Source organism: Pongo pygmaeus, chromosome 13, assembly GCF_028885625.2.
Source record: "Pongo pygmaeus isolate AG05252 chromosome 13, NHGRI_mPonPyg2-v2.0_pri, whole genome shotgun sequence".
Lineage (NCBI taxonomy): Eukaryota > Metazoa > Chordata > Mammalia > Primates > Hominidae > Pongo > Pongo pygmaeus.
Window position 1 is genome coordinate 64353220 of NC_072386.2, and position 23318 is coordinate 64376537.

General features: G+C 39.1%; 1 protein-coding gene across 1 annotated transcript in view; it reads right to left on the reverse strand.

The window, feature by feature from the left end:
* Positions 1-8045: 8045 nt before the first annotated feature.
* TRPM6 (transient receptor potential cation channel subfamily M member 6) overlaps positions 8046-23318 on the reverse strand; it is a 164802-nt gene continuing 149529 nt past the window's right edge. Inside the window, exons 36-39 of the mRNA XM_063649604.1 lie at positions 22422-22627; positions 16709-16760; positions 12245-12351; positions 8046-8748 (exon numbers count right to left, since the gene is read on the reverse strand). Coding sequence (XP_063505674.1) covers positions 8615-8748; positions 12245-12351; positions 16709-16760; positions 22422-22627 — 499 coding nt within the window. The 3' untranslated portion in view covers positions 8046-8614. The remainder of the gene's footprint in view (positions 8749-12244; positions 12352-16708; positions 16761-22421; positions 22628-23318) is intronic.

Below are 23318 nucleotides of genomic sequence, written 5' to 3' on the forward strand. Positions count from 1 at the left end.
TGAAGATGACAGAACCCTGTCAGCCTGGATCCCAGAAAAACGGTGTGGAGCAGAGAACCCAATGACTTGCCACTGCCCTGGACTTTTCAGTAGGCAAGAAATAACTATTCACTGTGTTAAGTCTTCACATTTCGGTGCCTATTTATTATTGTTGCCTAGCCCACATCATAGAGAACCATTTTAATACTGACATTCTAATATCTATGTCATGAACTATTTAGTCTTTGAAAAAAAGAAGCAGCTCCAGCTTTACCCATCTTAGATTTGAGATAGCTTTGGTGATTAAAAAAAATAACTTAAATAATAATTCATAATTTGGAAATAAAATTATTCATAATATGACATTTTAATAATTTCCCATCATGCCTATTTGTGTGCCAGACACTGTACCAAGTGCCTTATGTACATCATCTCTAATTCTAGCAATAATCCTGCTTGTTAGACATTAGGTTACAGAGATGAATTTGCTTTATAACACTCAGTCACAAGAAATGGCACACTACCTTATTTTTCTAAATCTAGACATAGGTCCCCTCTCTAAATGATGAGAGAGTTACTGCCAGTCAAATTTGGGTATTCTAAAATATGTGAGGACAAAGGTAGTTCACAGGAGGCCTGAAAGATATGGGAGGGCTTCTCACCTTTAAGTCATCAGGCCCATGGTTCAGGGCCCTATAGTTGATTCCCAAGCAAGTGACTCCAACTGCTCCATGATTGGCATGGACATTATTGCTTCCTATGACTTCTTAGGCTATAGCTATAGTCAGTCCTCCTGATATCTATGAACTAGCCTACACTTCTCACCAAAAACATCACCATCTTCCCTATCCCCGTAAATAAATCTCTCTTCTCTTTCCCACAGGAAGGCACCTTCTGCCTCAGCAACTCCAATAACAGCTCCCATCCATTTCCAGAAGTCTTGGAGGGAGGTTGTCATACTGGGGCCTTGCCACCTCTGTGGTATGCCATTAACGTCCTGAGGCATGACCATCCACCTACCTTGTTGGGATAGAAAAGAGCAAGAAGGAATAAGAGTTTGGTATATTTACAGGTTTTCCTGCCATGTTCAGATAACAGATTGAGGTTCAGAGAGGTCAAATGAGTTGCCCAAGGACACAAACTACTCAGCGGCAGAGCTTCATTTCAAACCCAAATCCATCTGGCTCCAAGGCCTACAGAATTTTCTATAATCCCAGTTTCTCCCAGAAAAACCCAAGGCACCACAGGCCTAAGAAGTTTTTTTTAATGACAATGGAAAATAATTATAAATGATTTAAATGAGATGAAATATTTGAAATCCAAATCTTACAGGGTTTTTTCACTTGAAAAATCACCCAAATAGCTTACCTTTTATTTACACACACACATAGAAAGACACAGACACACATACAAATAAGTGAAGACAATTGGTAAAAATCATTAATTTGTAATATCATCTTGCAACTAGAGTTCTGAAATCACATATCTAATCAATTATCTTCATTGAAACACATCGACAATTAAAATCTCACTTGGCCCATCTTAATGACAGTCTTATAAAGATTTCCAAGTTTAAAATTTAACTGTATACATATCTGAATTTTTTCAGGAAAACAAAAATTTTAACACAACAAGAGAAAATTATTTGCTTTAACATGCAAATGGGGCCATTATTAGACTAAATAAGGGTGACTTAGGAGGCCTGAGTTATAGTCTCTCTTCTAACAATAGTTATACAAATTAACTTCGGGTGAAGCCCAATTTCTTTGGATTTAATCGTTCTTATTTATCCTTTTAGCTCTCACATTTTCTAATTTTACATTTCTTGGAAAACTGGTATCTCTTAAAATCAGTGATGTTTATTGATCCACATTTGTAGCCAATGTAGTGTAAAAAGGGGTAACATAAAGAGGGCATCAGAGAAAGAAAAAAGGAATAAAGAAGGAAGGAGGAGAAAGAGACAAAAAAGAGAGAGAAAGAGTGAGAGAGAGGGAGAAAGGTGAGAGAGGGTAGAAAAAGAGTAAATAAATATTTTCTCATCATGGTCCATGTTTCTCAAGGCTGGTCGAAGAGTTGCTTGAAATTCTGTTGCATCCTTTGGAATCAGTCTGAAGCATTTCAAACTTCGAGTATTCCACTCCCACTGGCAGGCCCATCCCTCCAGAGAAGATGAGATGAAACAGGATGTCTTAGCCTGACACCATTAAAAATTTGATTTATCCACCTCTCTTTGTTCTGATTCCATGCGCTTCAAGCAACCTCTTGATTATAATCCAGCTTCCGTGGCCTCCAGGGACACTGTGTGATGGTCAGGCTGATAAAAGTTTTGTAACTTGCATAGGTTCTATTTCTCACTATAAATTGATATGCTGCAGGTCACTAAATGCTTTCAAGTGGTAAGTATTGTTGGATTGACCAACAAATTGTCTAAGTAGCCAAAAAAAGGAGGGGAGGGGCAGACATGCAAATGGAGGCACAAAGATTCACCGGCTGACAGTGCCAGACTCAAAAGAAGCCACCCATTCCCTCATGACATGCCAAGAGGAGCTGGCTTTCCCATGGACTCACAGGGTCTACAGATGGCCATTAACTGTGCAAGAAAGATTTTCCTGACATGACAGGAGCAGAGAAGACATTGGGAAACATTCTATAGACTTCATTTTGGTTTTTCTCTTCTGATGGCCTAAGTTAGGTCCCAATTTTCAAATCTATCTTTCAAACCATCATAGGGATTCATGTTCTAGTACTTTAAGTGTGCTGGCTAGCATTGCATAGAATTCTACGTCATTGATTTGATCTAGCTTCAAATCCCAGCTCTCCCTTTGGTAGCTGATTTAGTCAAGTTACTTAATTCATAAGCAGTATTTTAAAATATTTATAATGGGAATAATAGACCTAGCCCATTGTCATTATTCAGATTAAATGAAATTATGCACAATGCTTAAGACATAATGACTGCTCGATACATATTACCTACAGTCATAACAAGTTATCATTATAATGATCATGGCTGAGCAATGCTGAATCAGCATATTGTAAACTCTTACTTGTTTTAGAGATCCTTAAAGACAGAAATGGATCTTATCTAATAAATTTAATCTTAGTGTCAGTGCATAACGTGGTAATGCTCTAAAAATATGTCTTAAGTAGGATATACAGTGAACAGTTGCACAAAACTAAGGACCCAACCACAACTTTCTTTCCACTCTACCTTCTAAGACATCCCCAGAAGCCCTTTCATGGTAGGCAAACATCCAATCCCATGAAGCCCAGCCCATATTTGTTTTCATCTGTAAGATACATGTGATCTTCCAGAACACACCACTCCCTACTTTCTCAGTAAAATAATTCACCAATCCTGCCACCATCCATGACATTCTGTAACCTCACCCATAGCAGACACACACATCTGATGATCGTTTCTCCTCCTCCTCTCCACTGTTGTAACTAGCACCTCTGCTCCCCAAGTCCTTATCAACAAAATTTCCAGGGTGACTAGGGAATTCTAAAACATGGCAACATACCAAGGGTTTCTTTTGGTTACCAAAGCATCCTGAAGTCCTGTGACCTGTTGGGGGGTGACCATTAGGATACAGAACAAAAGATTTATTCAAAGCCCAAGTGCAGTCACGTGACATCATTGGTGATTTCCCCAAATCCCTCCAACCAAAGGCAATTGTTATGTCCATATTGGGATAGCCATTAGCAAGAGTCTCCACCATAATATTTGGAAGAACTTTGTGACTAATTTAGCAGATGGAATTTTTTAAAGTTACAATTAAAAAATTCACTATAAGATGAAAATCCTAAAGAAAGTCAGTTGCTAAAAGCAGATGCTGGCAAGTTATAGGCCAGAATTTTCTTATTCCTAAACAGCCCAACACTGACAAAATTTAAATCATCATTAATTAAAAAAACCTTTTTTTTTTTTTAGACAGAGTCTCACTCTGTCGCCCAGGCTGGAGTGCAGTGATGCAATCTTGGCTCACTGCAACCTCTGCCTCCTGGGTTCAAGCAATTCTCCTGCCTCAGCCTCCCAAGTAGCTGGGATTACAGGCACCCGCCACCATGCCCGGCTAATTTTTGTATTTTTGGTGGAGACCGGGTTTCACCACATCGGCCAGGATGGTCTCAATCTCCTGACCTCATGATCTGCCCGCCTCAGCCTCCCAAAGTGGCGTGTGCCACCGCACCCAGCCAAATTTTTTTAAACCAAGTTTTATAGTATCAAGATTCTAAACCTACCCTCTTTTCATGCCTTAAAATGCCACCAATGATGGTGCCAGCTTGGCACTTTACTTTTTCTCCTGGAACCCTTTCTTTGGGCAAAGGATGGCAAAATAAATTAGCTGAGTAATCCCAAATCCATCAAAAAGCAAAATAAATAAGACATACTGTGAAATGGTGAGTTTTCTCATCTTGAAATATTTAATTAAGTTTTAAAACAAAAAGGCAGCAATGAGCTCTTTCCCCTTGGAAAGGGAGAAATAGCAGAAATCACTTGTGTTCATGTTGAAACAGGTCCACTGAGCATCCTCTGTAAACATTAAATAACTATCACATAACATCAAAAATGAAAAGCCCTTATTATTTATTTATTCAACTGAATTCCATGCTCACAAGAAGCCTTTTAAATAAGAGTCTCAGAGAACTTCATAAATAATCTCTCATTATCACTCACCTTCATTTGAAAAGGTATTTTCATCCCCATTTCAGCATTAGGGGTTAACAGAAAGGTTAAATGAATTATATAAAGTTATATTAAATGCCTGCAAACAATAGAGACCAAGGTTTATTATCCCTTGAGAACTAAACGTCTTTCTTTGAAAAATTAAGCAACTTATCTAATTATTTTTAGGAGGGTGTTTCACAAAAATACAATATTTTATGTCTACATCATGGTCTATAAAGAAAAGTCACAAAATAATAACCATGCTAAATAAAACATCAGTGTAGTTTCCAGAATCCTTTCTGTTCTCTGTACCCACCCATGTGGCTGGAGATTCGAAATGCTATTTAAGTCTCATTTTCCTTCAGAAGCTAACCTCTGTGGAATAAAATGCTGTTAAGGGGGAAAAATCTTTTCTGTCATTTGACTTTAACTTATGATAAATTAGCTTCAACTAGTTTCTTAGAAAATTGCCCAAGAAATGACTACAGAAAATTAAATACCAAGACTTCAAAGAGGCAAACACACAGCCTTCAAATTCCGACCTTAGAGAATAATCCTCCCTTTCTCATGCTTTAGAGAGATGTGAGTAAAGAAATCGTACTAGGGCATGGTAATGAACCATCTTTCAAATGACTTTTCTATCAATCTTCTTTTCAAAGGGTAATAAAGTGATGATTATTTCTAGGCAGTTTCTGGGAAGTTATCATCTCATTTCAATAGTCACCAGTGAAGGACTGCACTCTGGTATTCTCACCAATGGTGATAAGGGCAAGAACTGGGTGAGAATTCAATAGACAAGCTATAGGTTTTTAAAAGCTATTTCCTAGAAAATTAAAACAGAGAAAGATCAAAAGAATTGTGTTGGGTCTTAAGGAATTGGTAATTATTTCCTTCTAGATTAAAAGTTCAAATCTGATTTATTACCTAGTGAATGAAATCCACTATTATGTGAGTATTTTTTTCTTTCAACAAATATTGTTGACAGCATATTATGTGCCTTCCTTTGTGTCAGATGTTGGTTACTAATTGAGAAGGACGAGAGACAACAAGGGAATCTGTGTCATGATTTCTAGAACCAGAGCAATAGGTCTCATCTAAAACAACAGTAACAAACAACAACAACTCAAAAAAATTCTTTGAAAGCATTGACTAAATGGTTGCTGGGAATTCTTAGTCACCCGGTGTTTGTTTTGCAAAACTGCAGAAAATAACAACAGGGCAAAAATATCCAAAATTGTATCTGATTCCATTCCCCAGAGCTCTAAGAAGCTTTAAGATAGCATAGGGCTTCTTTAAGGACCATATGGCCTTGAGCAAAGAAAATCCTATGCACTGGATGCCTTCAGGAGAGGTCTCTCTGGAATGTGGCTGCTTCTCTGGTTGCCAAAGTCAAATTCAGATCCTGTCTGTGATATGGTCTTTGTGCTCAGACAAGGATTATGAGGTCTGCTTTTCCTCAGTAGATTCTAAAACCAGCCCCAGCCATGGCTTCTTATTTGTCCTAATTCTCTTACCCAGTCCAATCCTACTGCGCACTGGCAGATAGGATATGAAACACATTTCTGAATTTGACATTTGGCCAGAAGTTCAATTTCTTTAGCATTAGCTAGAAATCCAAACGTGGAACAAAACAAACAAACAAAAAGAAACATGAGACAAAGCTTTCTGAGGGCAAAAACATGCCATGTGCACCACTACATCCTCATCACTAACGCAGTTCAGAGAAGGCACTTAATATCTGTTGAATAAAATCAACTGACTGAATGAACACCCCACACTTTCGTGGTCATGGATCACTCAAAGTCAAGATTGCCACACTGGTATTTGTATGCAAGTATTCCCACAACGACTTTTGCTCAGCAGTTCATCTTTTTAAAATGTTATTCTGTTGATTTTTCTTAAAACAAACAAAAGAAAAGGCACACCACAGAAATTTGAAATCCAAATGTATTTGCTTTCAAGTTCCATTCCAGGTAACAAATATTTGACCAATGAACTGATGTCTTTAGTTTGGCCATTGGGCAAGCAAACTCTGCCTCTTTCCATAGTTGAGTGCAGCACTGAGGTGAGTACCAATTGTTCCTTTACTGATTTGTAGAATAGGATAAAGTTGTTAAGCCCCCAAAAAAGTATTAACATTTTATCTTCATTGCCAATCAACAAATCCCCCAAATTTCCTGCCTTCCATCACCCCAAAACCCAAGTAAAAGGGGAATAAATTAGCCCTTGTGGAACTCAAACTTACAAGAATCAGAGGCAATCATTGGCAAACTAAATTCTTGGTTTCCACCTTCCTATTCAACATTTCCCCTGTATACCTAAGAATGCAAGAGTGTAGATTTTTAAAGCAAGCTCACTAGCAAGTCAGCTAATGTCAGGATTAAAGATAAAAATAAGCTGGAATTTTTCAAACCCAGGAGGTTTGCTGCCTGTGAACTGGAGCATCTTATAATAAGAAAGGGGATGCAATAGGATGGGGAGAGGACTCCCAGCCCCCCATCTCTCCTTGTGTGAAAAGCTGGTGCTTGTTCGAGGTAGGGCGACCAGGCCCAGCATACAAGAGGGATGACTGATCCCTCAAATACACTACACAGTGTGGCTTCCAGGAGTCCTTCACCTTAGGCCTCACAAACCAATGACATGTTCTCAACCATATTTCAAAATATATATACATTCTTTATGCCAGGGGAATAGGGAACTCTGCCCTGGAAGGAAGCAAACACCTGTGAAACATGTTTTCAGTCTGAAACCATATCTTTCTTCATAGGACCTGACATAAAGTAATTTAACCTGCAATATTATATATACAACTTTGGAAAGAGGAGTGGTGTTTTACAGGCTGAGTTAGTCAACTCCTAACTAATAGTACCCCTGAGCTTTAAGGAAGGGAAACCCTTTCTTAATGATTTCCAGTTCTTCATATTCTTGTTCTCTTGTTTTAAAAAAAAAAAAAAAATAGGCCAGGCGCAGTGGCTCACACCTGTAATCCCAGCACTTTGGGAAGCCAAGGTGGGTGGATCACCTAAGGTCAGGAGTTTGAGACCACCCTGGCCAACATGGTGAAACCCCATCTCTACTAAAAATACAAAATTAGCCAGGCATAGTGGTGCACACCTGTGGTCCCAGCTACCCGGGAGGCTGAGACACAAGAATCGCTCAAGTCCGGGAGGCAGAGGTTGCAGTGAGATCGCATCATTGCACTCCAGCCTGGGCAAAAAGAGTGAAACTCCATCTCCAAAAAAATATATATATATATATATATTCCATATATATTGTATATATTATATATGGAAGGGTATTTGTTTTAGATTTCCCTTTCTTTTACAGAAACCTGAAATATCCAGGCATCATATGATTCACTGACAATATCTGAAACCCATCTAGATTTCACCAGTATACTTGGTAGTTTGCGCAGGAATGTGCTCCAATCTGTGCAAACCCACCCTCATTCCATTGTTTTTCCTATCATTGCTATTCAAAGTCCTATGTTGTGGAAAAGACAAGAGGAGGAAATCACATAACTTTTTATGAACATATATACATAAATACAATCTGTGGGTGAAGTGACAAATAGTAGTAGGGGGTCCAGTCTGCACACATAGTGAGAAAATAAAATAAATGTATCCCCCCCAACCCCATCCTTTAATGTGCAGGATTCTGCTCCAAGGTTCCAAGTGACCAGCTAAAGCAATGAGGTATACAAGAACAATATTCCCAGCTGACTCATCCAAGTATCTTCATGTGGAACTTGAGGATGGAGCTGCAAAGTGCCCTGGACAGAGGTCAGTGTCTAGGAGAACCCATTGATCGTATACCAATGAGGCCTTTGAACAGGAGATGTGAGGCTCAGAAGGCATGTCCCAAGGAGATGCTGATGTAATCAACATCACGTTGATCAATCTATGTTATCACAGAGTTCCTGGCAGGCAGGGCAAGCACTGGGATCTTCTTGCTCCTCCCTTTTTATAGTTGCATATCATCTTCTGGGGAATTTCTACCCCTCTCCCTTGCTGGAGGCTTCTCAGCTGATTCTATTTTTATCTCAAGTCCAAAGGTGGAATTTATCCTTTCAGGGGAATAGTCATTTCTTTTTAAATCTGCAAGGAGGACAAGTAAAAAGGTTATAGTGGATCCCCAAGAACCTACTGTTCATGAAGACAAATGGGACTTCAGGCTTTGCCAAGTGTTCAGAGAGATCTCCTCTTCCTCAGACCATAGATATTGGAATTCAAACCCTCAACCATGTCTAGATTAAGCCTCCTTTCCCACCCCAATACCCCCTCTCCCTTCCCTATGCTGTTTGGGCGCTGTTTATGGGGGCAGGGAAGAACGACTTGGTGGCTTGCTTCAATACACAGTGCCCTATAAGGCATAATCTGGCCAGAGTTAAGTAAGACCAAATGGGAAATGGGGCATTTTACTATTGAATGACAGGCAGAGGCAGAGAGGTCAGCCAAGAAGGCTGACTCCTCATCTCAGTGGTCAGTTTTCTATGACAAAAGCTCCACCTCAGGTTTGGTACAGCCAATAAAAGCTCCATCCAGTTATCAGATCCTATGCTTCCTAAGCCCTCCTTCCATTTGAAAAGAAAAAAGTTAAAAGAAAATATTAATAGGCATAACCTTTGTAAGATAAGTATGGAGGAAAATGGAGTTAAAATGTTTGTGACCTTTTTGTGCTGTACTGATTGTATTTGCTAGCCTAGAACATGTATTTCTTATTTTTTTAATGTTAAATGAGGATTATGTGAAAATAAAAATAATACATACTATATATTAATAATAAAACAATCAACATTTATTGAATATGTAAATTGATATGGTTTGGCTGTGTCCCCACCCCCAAATTTCATCTTGAATTGTAACTCCCACAATTCCCACATGTCATGGGGGGAATCCAGGGGGAGGTGACTGAATTATGGGGGTGAATCTTTCCTGCACTGTTCTTGTGATAGCAAATGAGTCTCACAAGATCTGACAGTTTTAAAAATGAGAGTTTCCCTACACAAGCTCTCTCTTTGCCTGCTGCCATCCAGGTAAGATATGACTTGCTCCTCCTTGCCTTCTGCCATGATTGTGAGGCCTCCCCAGCCATGTGAACTGTAAGCTCATTAAACCTCTTTTTTTAATAAATTGCCCAGTCTCAGGTATTTTCTTTATCAGCAGCATGAAAACAGACTAATACATATACTACATAATTCAATCTTCACACAAACTTTATGAAACAGGTGCTATTATATCTGGTTTACAGACGAGGAAACTGAAGCCCAAGGTCATATAGCTGGTAAAAAGCAAAATTAAAATGTTTGAGTTCAGCCTCTCTGGCTACAGAGCCTATGCCCTTTATACTATCCTAAACTGCCTCTCATATAAAAAAATATGAAGGGAAACGTAGTCAAACAAAAATGAAAAATCACCTCTAATCCTATTTTCCAGACAAAACTCTTTTTTTATTTAGATTACCAAATGTCTGAATAAACAAGGATATTTCTTATTTCCACTTAAATGTTGGTCAAAAACTAAGGTTTTGAAAGAAAACATGAATTAGGACTACAGATGGTGGAATTCTTGAATTACTCAAAACCTACCAGTGTATCACACCTGTGATCCCAGCACTTTGGGAGACCAAGGCAGGTGGATAACCTGAGGTCAAGAGTTCGAGACCAGGCTGGCCGATGTGGTGAAACCCCATCTCTACTAAAAATACAAAAATTAGCTGGGCATGGTGGCGGGCGCCTGTAATCCCAGCTACTAGGGAGGCTGAGGCAGGAGAATCACTTGAACCTGGGAGACAGAGGTTGCAGTGAGCCGAGATTGCCCCACTACACTCCAGCCTGGGTGACAAGAGCAAAACTCTGTCTCAAAAAAACAAACAAACAAACAAAAAACCACCTACCAGTGCAGTGTAAAAAAAATTATCTCAACCTTAATCATACAGGACCACTAACTGAGCTCAAGGATTGGAAGTAGTGAGTTCTGTCTCAAGTCTCCCTGTGTCCTGGCTCCTTAGATGTAGTACTTGTATCTTCAAGAATGCAGGCTGCCCTTCCAGGGTAGGAATGAATCAGACCTGGGAAAAGGACAGTATCGGAGGATGTTGAGTGAACGAGCTGGACTCCAGCCTGCCATCATGGAATGACTCTGATCGTTGTCAGCTCCTGCCTTCCAGAGGGCCCTTACCTGGAGGTCCTGATGACTCTCAGTCCAGTCCCAGCCCCTTCCTGAGCTCCTTTTGACCAGAGAAGCCAGTGGGCAGCTTGGCTGTGCACTAATCTCTTCGCTCACATCAGGTATGTGATTTGTGAGAGTGAGTCCTGGCCAGTTGTGAGAGTTATGGCCCTCCCCTCTCTGACTGCTGCATTTTGATCTCCCCACCCCTGGCTGACCACTATATTCCCAGTGGAACTGGAAGCCTGCTCCAACTCTGTCTTTCTATGCCTTCACCACAAGAGCTCCCCCTACCTCTAACTCCAACCTGTAATCCCAGCACTTTGGGGAGGCCGAGGTGGGAGGATCACGAGGTCAGGAGATCAAGACCATCCTGGCCAACATGGTGAAACCCCGTCTCTACAAAAAATACAAAAAATTAGCTGGGCTTGGTGGTGAGCACCTGTAATCCCAGCTACTCAGGAGGCTGAGGCAGGAGAATCGCTTGAACCCGGTAGGCGGAAGTTGTAATGAGCCGAAATTGCACCACTGCACTCCAGCCTGGGCGACAGAGTGAGACTCCGTCTCAAAAAAAAAAAAAAAAAAAAAAAGAAACCTCCTTCATTTGTTATAAATTTACACCTGTCCCATCCCAAGTTACGATGGATGGTGCTCTTTCACTGACTTCAAATTCAGGGTATGATCATTTATTATAAGGCAAGAAGAGCTACTCAGCTTAAGATACATGAAATCCCACTGTAAGGACAAGTTCCGTGTGACCAAAAGTAGTGGGCAAGCTGAGGCACACATGATGCTCCCCTTCTGGGACAAAAGAAAGGAATGAAACAGAGCCAGGACTGCCCATTTGGAGGGCACAGGCCTCCAGCTGCTTGCTTTTATAGTAGGAATTTTTAAGTATGTCATATTATCAAATCAGATTTTAAAAAATATATGTTGCAAAGTGTGTTCAAAGTAGCAGATTTTTACAGTGAAAAGCACTACTTTAATTGAGGGTGTCATTTCCCTCCATACCACACCCTCCCAAGTACCCAATGGCGAAATTAGAATAGAATAGAAATGCTGTGGGCAACACCCTGCGGCCATCGGCAGCTGGCAGGACCCAAATGTGGGGGGTGGGGCGGGGGCAAAGACCTGCCTCGGTCAGATTTCATCCCATTTAAGTCGGTGGAACTTTTCCTTTGGAATGACTGTGACAAGTATTGGGCCCCAAGTTGTTTTATCACATTTTGGCAGAACCTAAAGTAAAATCCCTGTCCTTTTAATCCCTTTAGAGACTTGAAAATTTTGCAGTCAGAAAGTCAGGCTCTGCGAATGACTGTGAATGGGATAAAAATGTGATTACGATTTTCTACTTTATCCCAGGTTACAAAGGATGTTGTTCTATGGGAGATTTACTTAGAGAAAAATAGAACTGTTAGTGGCATACCCGGGAGTTTGAGCTTCCGGCAGCAGGAGTTACAATGATGTTTTGCAATGAAGTTTCTAATTGCATCTTCCCCCAAATTGGCCGGTCCAAACACCATTCCTCTTGATCTAGAGGAAATATCAGAATATCAATTAGATCACAGCTAAGAAAAAGGAGCTCAACTAGGATTCTCCGAGATACCGAACAGTATCCCATAGTAACCCAGTAAACTTGAAGGAGCCAACAAAGAACAGAGCACTTTGGGGGAAACAACAATGTTAGGTTTGCAAATTTAAAATTCAAATGCACTTAAATCTTTGTTCCCAACTCCAAGACCTACTGTGAAACGCATTTCAACGCTAATCTGATAGAAGAGTGAATTTTCTATGTACTACATTAAAACAAAATACAGCGAAATCCTTTTTAATGCATATGGGGTGAAAGAGTGACATTCATTACCAAATGCTCTACTAGAATACCCCAAAGGTAAGATATAAAGTAAAATACATTTGCTTTTGGGACACGCCTTCTAAAACGACGCATAGACATTGTTTCAAACCCAAATACTTTTCTGAAAATAACCGTCCTCAAAAACAAATTCCTGACTAAACCCTAGATCCTTACTCATGGCTCTTTCAAAGCCACTTGCTCTCCTGCAAACTGCTAGAGCTGGGCTTTTTGTGGAAAGACAAGACTATGACACAATGTGTTGGTGGAAGTAAAGTACATATGCTCGATGTAGGTGACAGAGTTACAAATAGAATCAGTATATATAAGGCACCTTTTGAATACTCTATAATCATAACAAATCCCTAGCAGATTCTAAGATCAGTGTTCATCTGTTATCATATCAAAGGCGACCATCATTCTTTGGATTTTGACACTGCACACCACAGAGCAGAGCACACCAGAAACATTTCCCAAGAAACTTTATGAAAGCTAATATTTTATTTTAATGACATGCAGAGTGGAAAAAGCACATTTTAAAATCTGAACTCAATTACCGCTCTTAAATACCACGTCTTAAGAAAAAAGAAAAGCAAACTATCACAAAAGGAAACAATAAACTTCGCTTCTAAGGAATGCGGTTTTTCAAAAGGGACGTGGTGTAAAAATGGACTTTTTTCCATCCAAGGATTGAAACATTTATCTCAATTTCCACTTCCTTTTGGCAGAATAACAGTAGCTGCTCTGAAGATGTGCCAAGCTCAGAATGAGGGCTGATGTCAGTTTGATCTCAGATTGCCTCTTTGCTCCGAGGCGAGTAGGTGGAGGAAATCTCTTGGGAAGACAAAGTGAACAGACACCCAGGATTAACTTTCCTGGTCACTCAATCGCTCTTACAGAATACAGCTCTGGGGATATTTACCCTGCTGCATAAGCTGCCTCTTGTTAACTATTCCTCTCTCTCTGTCCATCTGGTAAGGAACCACTTCAATAAGGTGAAACTGAAGGTGGCAAAAAAAGTCAAAGCACTCAGCATTTAGACCAGGATTCTACGATGCCAATAAAGTGAAACACAGTGTTATTTTAGTCGTTTAAATTGAAGAATGCCTTTTCATAGTCTCTCCAACATGACCCTGTTAGAATATTTCACTCATTTGCTTTCCATACCTGCCATTTCTTTCTCCCAGTAAAACGTAAAAGCCCCCAACTTAGAGATGCAACACTGAATCTCAGATAAAACCTGTAAGTTAAATGATTTCCCTCTATGAGCTCTGGGAAAGTTAAGACAAAAGAATCAAAATTAATACCAAATGCATATAGCAGGAGTTCGACCACTCCCGGTGTAGGGGAGAATGAAGGAGAGTTGTAGGGAAATTCATTTGCATCTACCCCCTACAGCACGCCTAGAGCCTTGCAGTCTTAGATAACCAGGTTTTAAAAAAAATACAAGTAGCTGTTTTCCAGATTTTTCACAACACAGGAAAAGCAGGTGGTAGCTTGGTTCCACATGCGAGGAAACGCTAATTAGTGCCATCTATACATAGATTTACTAAAGAACATCTCATCATCATTTCATACTTGTCAAATGCCCAAAACTATCAAAGCAGCAAGCTAAAAAACTGTAATCCCAAATGACCAATAACCAAGGCAGAAGGTTAGGGAAAGTTAAGAGACAATAAACATTAGAAACAATATGAGAATTTATACCACAAGAATATCTTCTCTTTTGGTAGAGGGTTATCCTTTCATTGACCCCTTCTCTTCATAAGAAAGTTACCATCTTCACTGAGCCTAAGTTTTCTCATTTTTGAACTGGGATTGAAAATGCTTCCTTTCATTGTTGTTGCAAAGGCTAAAATAAATAACCTATGAAAGCACTTGCTTAAATCAGTGCTTCCCAAACTTTAATTTACACCGGATCACCTGAGGATCTTGTGGAAATTCAGATTTTGGTTCAGTATTTCTGGGGAGGGTCCTGAGATTTTGCATGTCTAACCATCTTCCCGGTGATGCTGACCTTGTTGGTCCATGTCCCATGCTTCCTGTAGCAAGTGCTTCAGACATGTAAGGCATTCGAAATGTGAGCCCCATTGAACTAATCAGACGTAATTCCCCATGATCATGAGAAAATAGTGCTTCTTGTTATCTTGACCATGAAGGCCAACTGCATCCAAAATTGGGTAACCCCACAAAACCAGGCAGGCCACAATGAAGCCATCCTATCAGTTTCCAGAGTTCCTATCCTTAAGTCATAAAAAAATAAAGTTGTCATAAGACAGAGTTTCTCAACCCTGGTTGCCCATAGAATCACATGAGGAACTTTTAAAAAATACAGATATCAGGGCCCTATCTTCAGAGATTCTAATTTGATGCCAATCCTTGGCACTTTTTTTAAGTTCCCTAGGTGACTTTAATAGAAATTGAGGCCCACTGGCCTACAGCATGCAATTAAACACCTACCTGTCAAGTGGGATAATATAATCTTAGAATTCTAAATGATAGAATATTCAGGTCATATTAAGTGACATATGCCAAGGTCAAAATTTAATAAATGATAGATGGGGTATACATAAACTTGGTTCATTATATATGCAAAAAATTTCCACTGCAAAATTATAGAGTACTTTTAGTACAAGATTCCTACTACTAACCCTTAGGCACACCGGACTACTGAAGAAATCATATTCTTAGCTAAAAACACTTTAGCAGAGCTAAAGTGAAAAATAATAAAGTCTTTATGTATATAAGAGCGGTAACATGGTCTCTACAGTCAAATAAATATCATAGGAATTAGCTGTGTATGTTCAACATGGATCACCTTTATTTTCTCTAGTTCACCTAGTCCAATTAAATATCTAATACACTTTTAGATGGGCCTCTTTGCATAGAAGCCTACATGTTTAGATTAAATCACTCAGTAAAATAACAGAGCACTAAAGCAGTGAATACGAGTTCTTGGGGAGGGAAAGTAAAAATTTCAGATTTTATTGATTGCCCACTTATGTAGTTATATATATATATATATAGTTATGTATATATTATGTAGATATATAGATATACACATATTATATATATATATATAAAACTACCACCCAGGGGCCAAGTATAGACAATTATGACAATTAAGAAGTAAAAATGTATGCTGGCAGTTCTCAAGAGTGGTCTCTGTACCAGCAGCATCATAATTCCCTGGGAACTTGTAAGAAATGCAGATTATTTGGCCCTACCCCAAACCTACTGAAGCAGAAACTCTGGGAGTGGGGCCCAGCAATCTGTGTTTTAACAGGCTCTCCTGGTGATTGTGATGTAAGCTCTTATTTGAGAACCATTGTTGCCAGCCATATTGATCAGTGTTTAACCCTCATGATCACTTCTTTCTACCCCACCTTTAATAGAAGAATGCAACCTGAGATCCTTTACTGCCAAGTCTTCCCAAAAGCCTGCTTCTGGGATAAAATATCCATGGGAATTCAAGGGACAGGTTGATGAGTCATCTCTCTATAGAATTTAAACTTCAGCTCTTATTTAAGTCAGACAATCTGATGTTTCATATTTAAGCTCCATTGTTTTGTCCTCTCATAAGATTTGCTGTTACTAAATAGCACACTTTATGCCCCCAGCTTTCATTTTATAAGCATATGATGGAAGATGCTGCCCATGATAAGATGCAATGACTCCATTGTGAAGACAACAAAGGAAACTGTGCTTCTCCTATAACATTGTTCTCATATCAAAGCCACAGAGGCTGAACTTACATATTGGAAACTCAGTCAAATTTGCATTAGTCCTCATAATTTCCATTTATGTGTACAAATCTAACTGCAGATTTAATATCATTTTACATATTTCCATATTTTTCCCCCCATTTCCTAACCTATGCTTTTTTATAATCTTATTGTTTTTGGTCTATATAGATAAGCTACCTAAAAACCTTTCTAGGATCTAGGCAGGGAACATATATGTTTGTAAATTATTTTTAAAACCATTTACTATGTGTTAAATGCAATTTTCTAAATGATAACACATAAATTAACTTACTGTTTGACTTCAGGTTTTATAACAGATGGATCTGTCAAATTTTCTCCAACACCTCAAAAGAAGAAACAAAATTTGTTTAGCAAATGGAGATTTCATTTTCTTAGAAATTCAAGAAAATAATAATTAAATTCTAATTTCTTAATTTAAAACTCACAGTCACTCTGTAGTAAATTAAACGTCATGAGCCCATACTTCACCACTAAGCAATACTGGCAAGTAAAAAATCTGGCTGGGCGCGGTGGCTCACGCCTGTAATCCCAGCTCTTTGGGAGGTGGAGGCTCGCAGATGACCTGAGATTAAGAGTTCGAGACCAGCCTGGCCAACACGGTGAAATCCCATCTCTACTAAAAATACGAAAATTAGCCAGGTTTGGTGGCGCATGCCTATAATCTCAGCTACTCGGGAGGCTGAGGCAGAAGAATCGTTCGAACCTGAGAGGCAGAGGTTGCAGTGAGCCGAGATCATGCCACTGCACTCAAGCCTGGGCAACAGAGCTTAACTCCATCTCAAAGAAAAAAAAAAAAAGCATGCAAAAAAAATCTGTACTTGTACCCCCCAAATATATAAAGATATATAAAAACTAAATATAAAAAAATTAAATATTTTAATTCTCAAAAAATCATGTAAATTAAATGCACTATAAAATTGTTCAGAAATGTTCGAAAATTTTAGTTAATGCACTGTTTCCCACAAACCCTCTGTTATAATAAACTTCTAGGCCTCAAATGATTGTTTTAGTGGTGTGTTCACAGTTACTGATAGTGGCATCTGTCATTCATTTACCACTTGTATATACCAGATATTCTAATTTTATTTTCTGTAATTCTCAGCAATTATAAAAGAAAAGTGTTATCCTCGTAGCCTCATTTTACATTTTATCCTCATTTACATCAATGAGTACACTGATGTTCAAACCAATTATGTCATCTGTCAGAGTTTGCACAGTCCATACATGGTCAAAACAGGATTAATGCTGAGCCAAAGTTTGTGTTCCTAGTAGCTGGACTACAGGCATGTGCCAACACGCCTGGCTAATTTTGCATTTTTTGTAGAGACCAGGTTTCTCCATGTTGGTCAGGCTGGTCTCGATCTCCCGACCTTAGATGATCTGCCCACCTCGGCCTCCCAAAGTGCTGGGATTACAGGCGTGAGCCACCGTGCCCTGCCACATACTTATACTTTTATTCTACTTATAAACAGTAGAATAGAAACCACCAAATTCTTGATCTGGGTGATGGTTACACCTGTGTATTCAGTTGTGAAAATTCTTTGAGATGTATGCTTATGCTACGTGAATTTTCTAAATGTATATAAGTCTTCAATAAAATTTACCTTTGAAAAAAAGATGACACTAAAGCCTAAAAAGGTAACATAGGTGCAATGTAAAGCTAAAATTTATCAAAACAGGGATCAGCACCTAAAGTGGATCTCTTATAAAATATAAGTGGTGAGGAGGCTGATTTCCATTGGTGGAAATGTTCCAGGACAGCCAGTAAGATTTGGGCACAATCCAGCGATTTCTGAGATCATTCTCTAATCAACCATGCTTCTCTTTGCTTGAAAGCAACTAACCTTGGGGGAAGATTATTTTAAAATTATATAAAATTTGTAAATTTTAGTGTATTTCTATTTGTTGAGAAAACTCATGTTTTCTAGCCAGTATGTTTTAAAAAGATTTTTGCTATCATCTGTAGGTTTTACAATATGCTAAACCTTTCATAAGAAAATGTAATCCTTATAGACTTTCACCCTATGAAACTGACTTCCTTAGAAAAATAACCTAGAGCCTGAAATTGGGTGACCTGGATACCTTCCTTAATCTCTTTGAACCTCAGTTTTATCATCTGAAACTGTGAATAATAATGGGCCTAATCTTACAGGGTTACTAGGAGGATTAAATTAACTACTGGACACAAACTGCTTAGCAAAGTGTCTGCCCCCTAGGAAGCTGAAAAAATGTTCACTGTTACTTGTATTATTTTTCTTCTATCAAGAACTTCTTGTGAAGTGAAATTTTATTTCCTTATCACTAGTAAAATCATGTTTCTGATTGATTATCTCATTTCCCTAAAGTACTATGTTCCCTAAGGAACAGAACTCCTTATAAGAATGAGGGTAAAGAGTATCCACAAAACTTTATACCCCTAAACCCAATCTGACAGTCCAAAGATTAACTAATAAATACATATTTGGGGGCACACAAATGGCAGAAGGACCTTTCAATGTGTGAAAACAGAGAATAGGCCAGGCGCGGTGGCTCACACCTGTAATCCCAGCACTTTGGGAGGCCGAGGCAGGCGGATCTCTTGAGCCCAGGAGTTTGAGACTGGCCTGGCCAACATGGTGAAACCCCATCACTACAAACAAATACAAAAATTAGCCAGGTGTGGTGGCGTGTGCCTGTGGTCCCAGTTAACTTGGGAAGCTGAGGTAGGAGGATTGTTAGAGCCCAGGAGGTTGAGGCTGCAGTGAGCCATGACTGTGCCACTGCACTCCAGCCAGCCTTGGCTACACAGTGAGACCTTGTCTCAAAAAAAAAAAAAAAAAAAAAAAAAAAAAGAAAGAATTGGAGAGGAGAGGAGAGGAGAGGAGAGCAGAGGAGAGGGAAAAGAAAAGAAAAGAAAAGGAGAAAAGAGCAGCTCCGAGTACCAATCTGACTTCAAGAGAGTAAATGCTCATGTCAGGTAATATGCAGCATGCCTTTATGAGGAACTCAAGATTGACATTCTGATCCCAACCACCGTTGAGTACATCAATGAACTTGCACATTGGTGGAAAGAAGCTACCTTTTTGTAGTAGCAGAATTTATGATGATGATGATGTCGATGCCAATGCTGACATTCTGGAAACTGCTTTGTTGAATAAAAAAATTAATATCTCTAAAAATTAATATTAATATCTCCAAATTAATGTTGAAAAATACAATGAGCTAAAAAAATGCTATAAACCACTGTAATTTGAAATACAATTGTTTTTAATTTCTGTTGCTGGGAGCTAAAGGTTGGATTTTAATGATGATGATTTAGGCCCTCACATGTAGGATTTTTTAAGTGGAAATAGAGCAAAAAACTTTAGCATAATTACAAGTGATTGGAAATTGGTCAAGTCTCTCCTTAGAGTACAGTTTCTGACCTGGTGTGGCAGCTTCTGGGGTTAGTTATTGGCACTCCCTTGGAAGAAAGCAAGGAGGAGGAGAAAAGAAACTGAAAGAATCAACTGCTCGAGTGTTTCACACTCCTTCTTTCTCTCAAAGCGGTAGGGAACCACAGCACACTGAGCAGGGCCTTCTTCTATAGAAGCTGAAGCTGCAGTCTCTCTGCAGCACCAACAGGACCACACAGCTGAGGGCGGACTCCCTGCAACTGCAGATTAACCTCCATATTAAAGAGTCACACAGAGATTAATGCTTACAGCAACAATTACTAACATTTGCTGAAGGCGGTGTATCAGGAACTTGTCTCAATTCTTGCCCTTAACAACTCTATGGCTTAAGTGCCTAATACTATTTTCCCCATTTACAAATGAGGGAAGTGGGGCTCAAGGTGGTTGCTCCTCCGTGTTACGCAGCTAATTCACAGTGGAGCCAGAAGTCAGACTCCGGCATTGCAACTCCAGAGCTCCTCCTCCTAACTGCTGCTGGTGAGCCTCTGTCTCCACTTCCACCACCCAGACAATGTGCATTATCTCTCCAAAGACTAGAAATACAAATAAATTAAACACAATATAAAACTGAACTAAAAACCATTAAGAGATTTTAAAAATACATTCTATTTTCCCTTTCCAACATGGTTTGGATTAAATATAATAATGCACGTAAAACCTTTAGCCAAGTGCCTGGCACATAGTAAATGTTAGCTAGTAGTAGTGGTGTAACTGTTCATAATTACTATTATAGGATTCACATTCTTCCATAAATCCAGGTCTAACCAATTGGCCAAAACTCTCTGATAAGTATCTCAAATTTCATAACACTCATTCTATGATGTCCACTCTTCCCTTCTTTGAAGGTCAATGTTTTGACATCGTTTATTTGGAGCGGCCTATTTCTGCAATTCACATAATTGCCCATTAAAAGAATAAAGTTAATTCTCTTTTTCCCTCAAGACTGTCAACGCAGCATTTGTTCTGTTTAATGTTACTTTGGATTACTAAGAGACATAAAAATCCCCAAACATAAACATCATTACACAAAAACCTATTCAAGTGGAATACAAAACACACTGAAGAGTCATCATTAATTCCTTAAAGTTTTTCTTTGGTTGTTTTTTGTGTGTGTGTGTTTCTGTTTTTCCTTTTTAAACAACTCCACCCAAAACTCAAAGCACAAACAGTCAAATACAGATGAAAACAATCAACCTCTCTCCAATTTGAGCTACAAAAATAGATGCCTTGGGCATCGATGCTCTGGGTTTATATGGATCAGGTACTTGCTGGTTTAAAAGCTGAATCAACTTGGTCATTTTAACTTTGTTTATATTGCTTCCTAAAATATTGGCTTTGAATTGAATTAGAAATATAATTCAACTCTGTGAGCAGCATAAATATGAAAGGACAGAAGCACCTATATGTCATTTAAAAAATGCACTTATATGTAGTTTAAAAATTTGTGTCACATCCTTGAGCATGTGACACAAGTTTCAATCAAAGTGACTTTGCAGCCTTACCGGACATTGCTCATGATGCCCCAGGACTGTCTGCTTATCTCTACATTCTCCAACCTCCAAGCCTGGCTTTCAGCATAGAATCCCAGAACCAGAGAGCTGGGAAAGTCAGACAGGACAAGAAAAAGGCCCAAGTTGTTTAAACAAACCATAAGATGGTTATACCCTCTACATATGAAACTCTTAAAAGAAATAAAAGAACAGTGAAACGAAAAGAACAGGGATGTCTTAAGAACAGCTTAAGTCTGCATCCTGGCTCCCCCTTAAGTAGCTGTGCAACTCTGGGCAAGTTATTAAACTTTCTGGGCCTAAATTCCCATAATATTTACCTCAAGGTGCTGCTTCTAGGATTAAATGAGGTAACTTCTATGAACTTCCTGGACTAAATCTCTTATTTAAAACCAAAGCCCTAGTCAGTGAGCCTAAGGACTAAACATTGACCTCAATACGTATTTTGTTCTGTCCCTGCAAGGAAAGCCTGCTGGAGATACTCTGTTTTGTGCCGCAGGATTATAAGTCACATGTGAGGTGTTGATAGCCAGGAGATGTGCTGATCAAAGGCTTCCATTAAATAAGAGTGTGCTGTGTTGCCTCTCTCATTCTGTGTATTTTCATGAACTGTTATAACAAGGGACACAGCAAAGAGAGCATGCTAAATTATAAATTGCTAAAGCAATGAGCTCAAAATCATGAAAAACACCCAGAATTTAAATGTTCCTATGCATATAAATGCATGCCTAAATATTAACATAAGGCTAAGTGAAGTCATAAAACCGAAAAATTTGTTACAAAAATCATTCCCCATTTTGCTCAAAAATTTAGATGTCTTTACATTTTAAATAATCATCTGCCTACATTTTTCCCTCTACCTAAGTGGGAAATAACATAGCAGATTCCATGATTATCACTGTACAATGTCTCTGAAATAAATGTGCCCACCTCCCTTCAAAGCTAAACAGAGCAACTCCATATATTACCCATCCTGGTTCTTGCAAGATCTCTTTACACTTTGCCTCAAGCTTGTTGTATCAAATCCTACATCATCAATCACCTTGCAAATCTAAAACCAGCAGCTCTCCCCGAGTGTACTCATAGGTCCAGTGAGAGAAAGCCAACATCAGCTCCTCCAGGGTGTTGGTGGGGGTGACTTCATCACCATTGTTGTTGTTGTACTTCCGGAACTCCCCTGTCATATACTTCTCAATGGTCAACCACTGGTTGGCTGAATGGCAGTAGATTAAGAAAACTTCCAGGAACCTGGTAGGGAAAAAGAGGCCATTGATACCCCACAATACAGCAAAAATGGGACTTACCTTACTGAACAGTCATCAGCAGGAAAGATTACCTAACTCTGGTATGATGCAGCCTCAATGCACATGTCCTTGCCCTTTCTATGGAACGGATAGGATGCAAATATTGGGAATTTTTCTTTCCATGCTGACCCACCTCCCTTTGCTTTGAGGCAACTTTCCAACTCTTTTATGAGTACCAGACCCAACTCTTCTTGCTGTGCTCTATAAAGTTCCTTGTAAATGAAAGAATGAAGTTTTACTTTGTCCAGCACCAAATTATGATCTGTGTCTCAATAAATGAATGCAAGTGTATGAAGACACTCAAGTGAAAGTAACAAGAGTTTATTCTTACAAAATTCCTACTTTCTATAAGATATTGGGGGAAGAGACCACGCTTACAATAAGAATAACTTTTCTACCACAACGCCCCTGGACATTAGTAACACCCAAGATCTGTCTGTTTCCCATAACTGAAATCTTAGTTACAGCCTCTGAACCTCTTTTTTCCACTCATGTTTAAGTCCAGTGATCAACACCAAGGTATCTCTGGGGTCTCTAATTCTCCTTTTGCCAGTCTCCGAAATTATGGAAGGAAGAATCCAAAAATAAGATCATGGGGAATTTCCCCATGGATAAGATTTCTCATGAGTAATGGG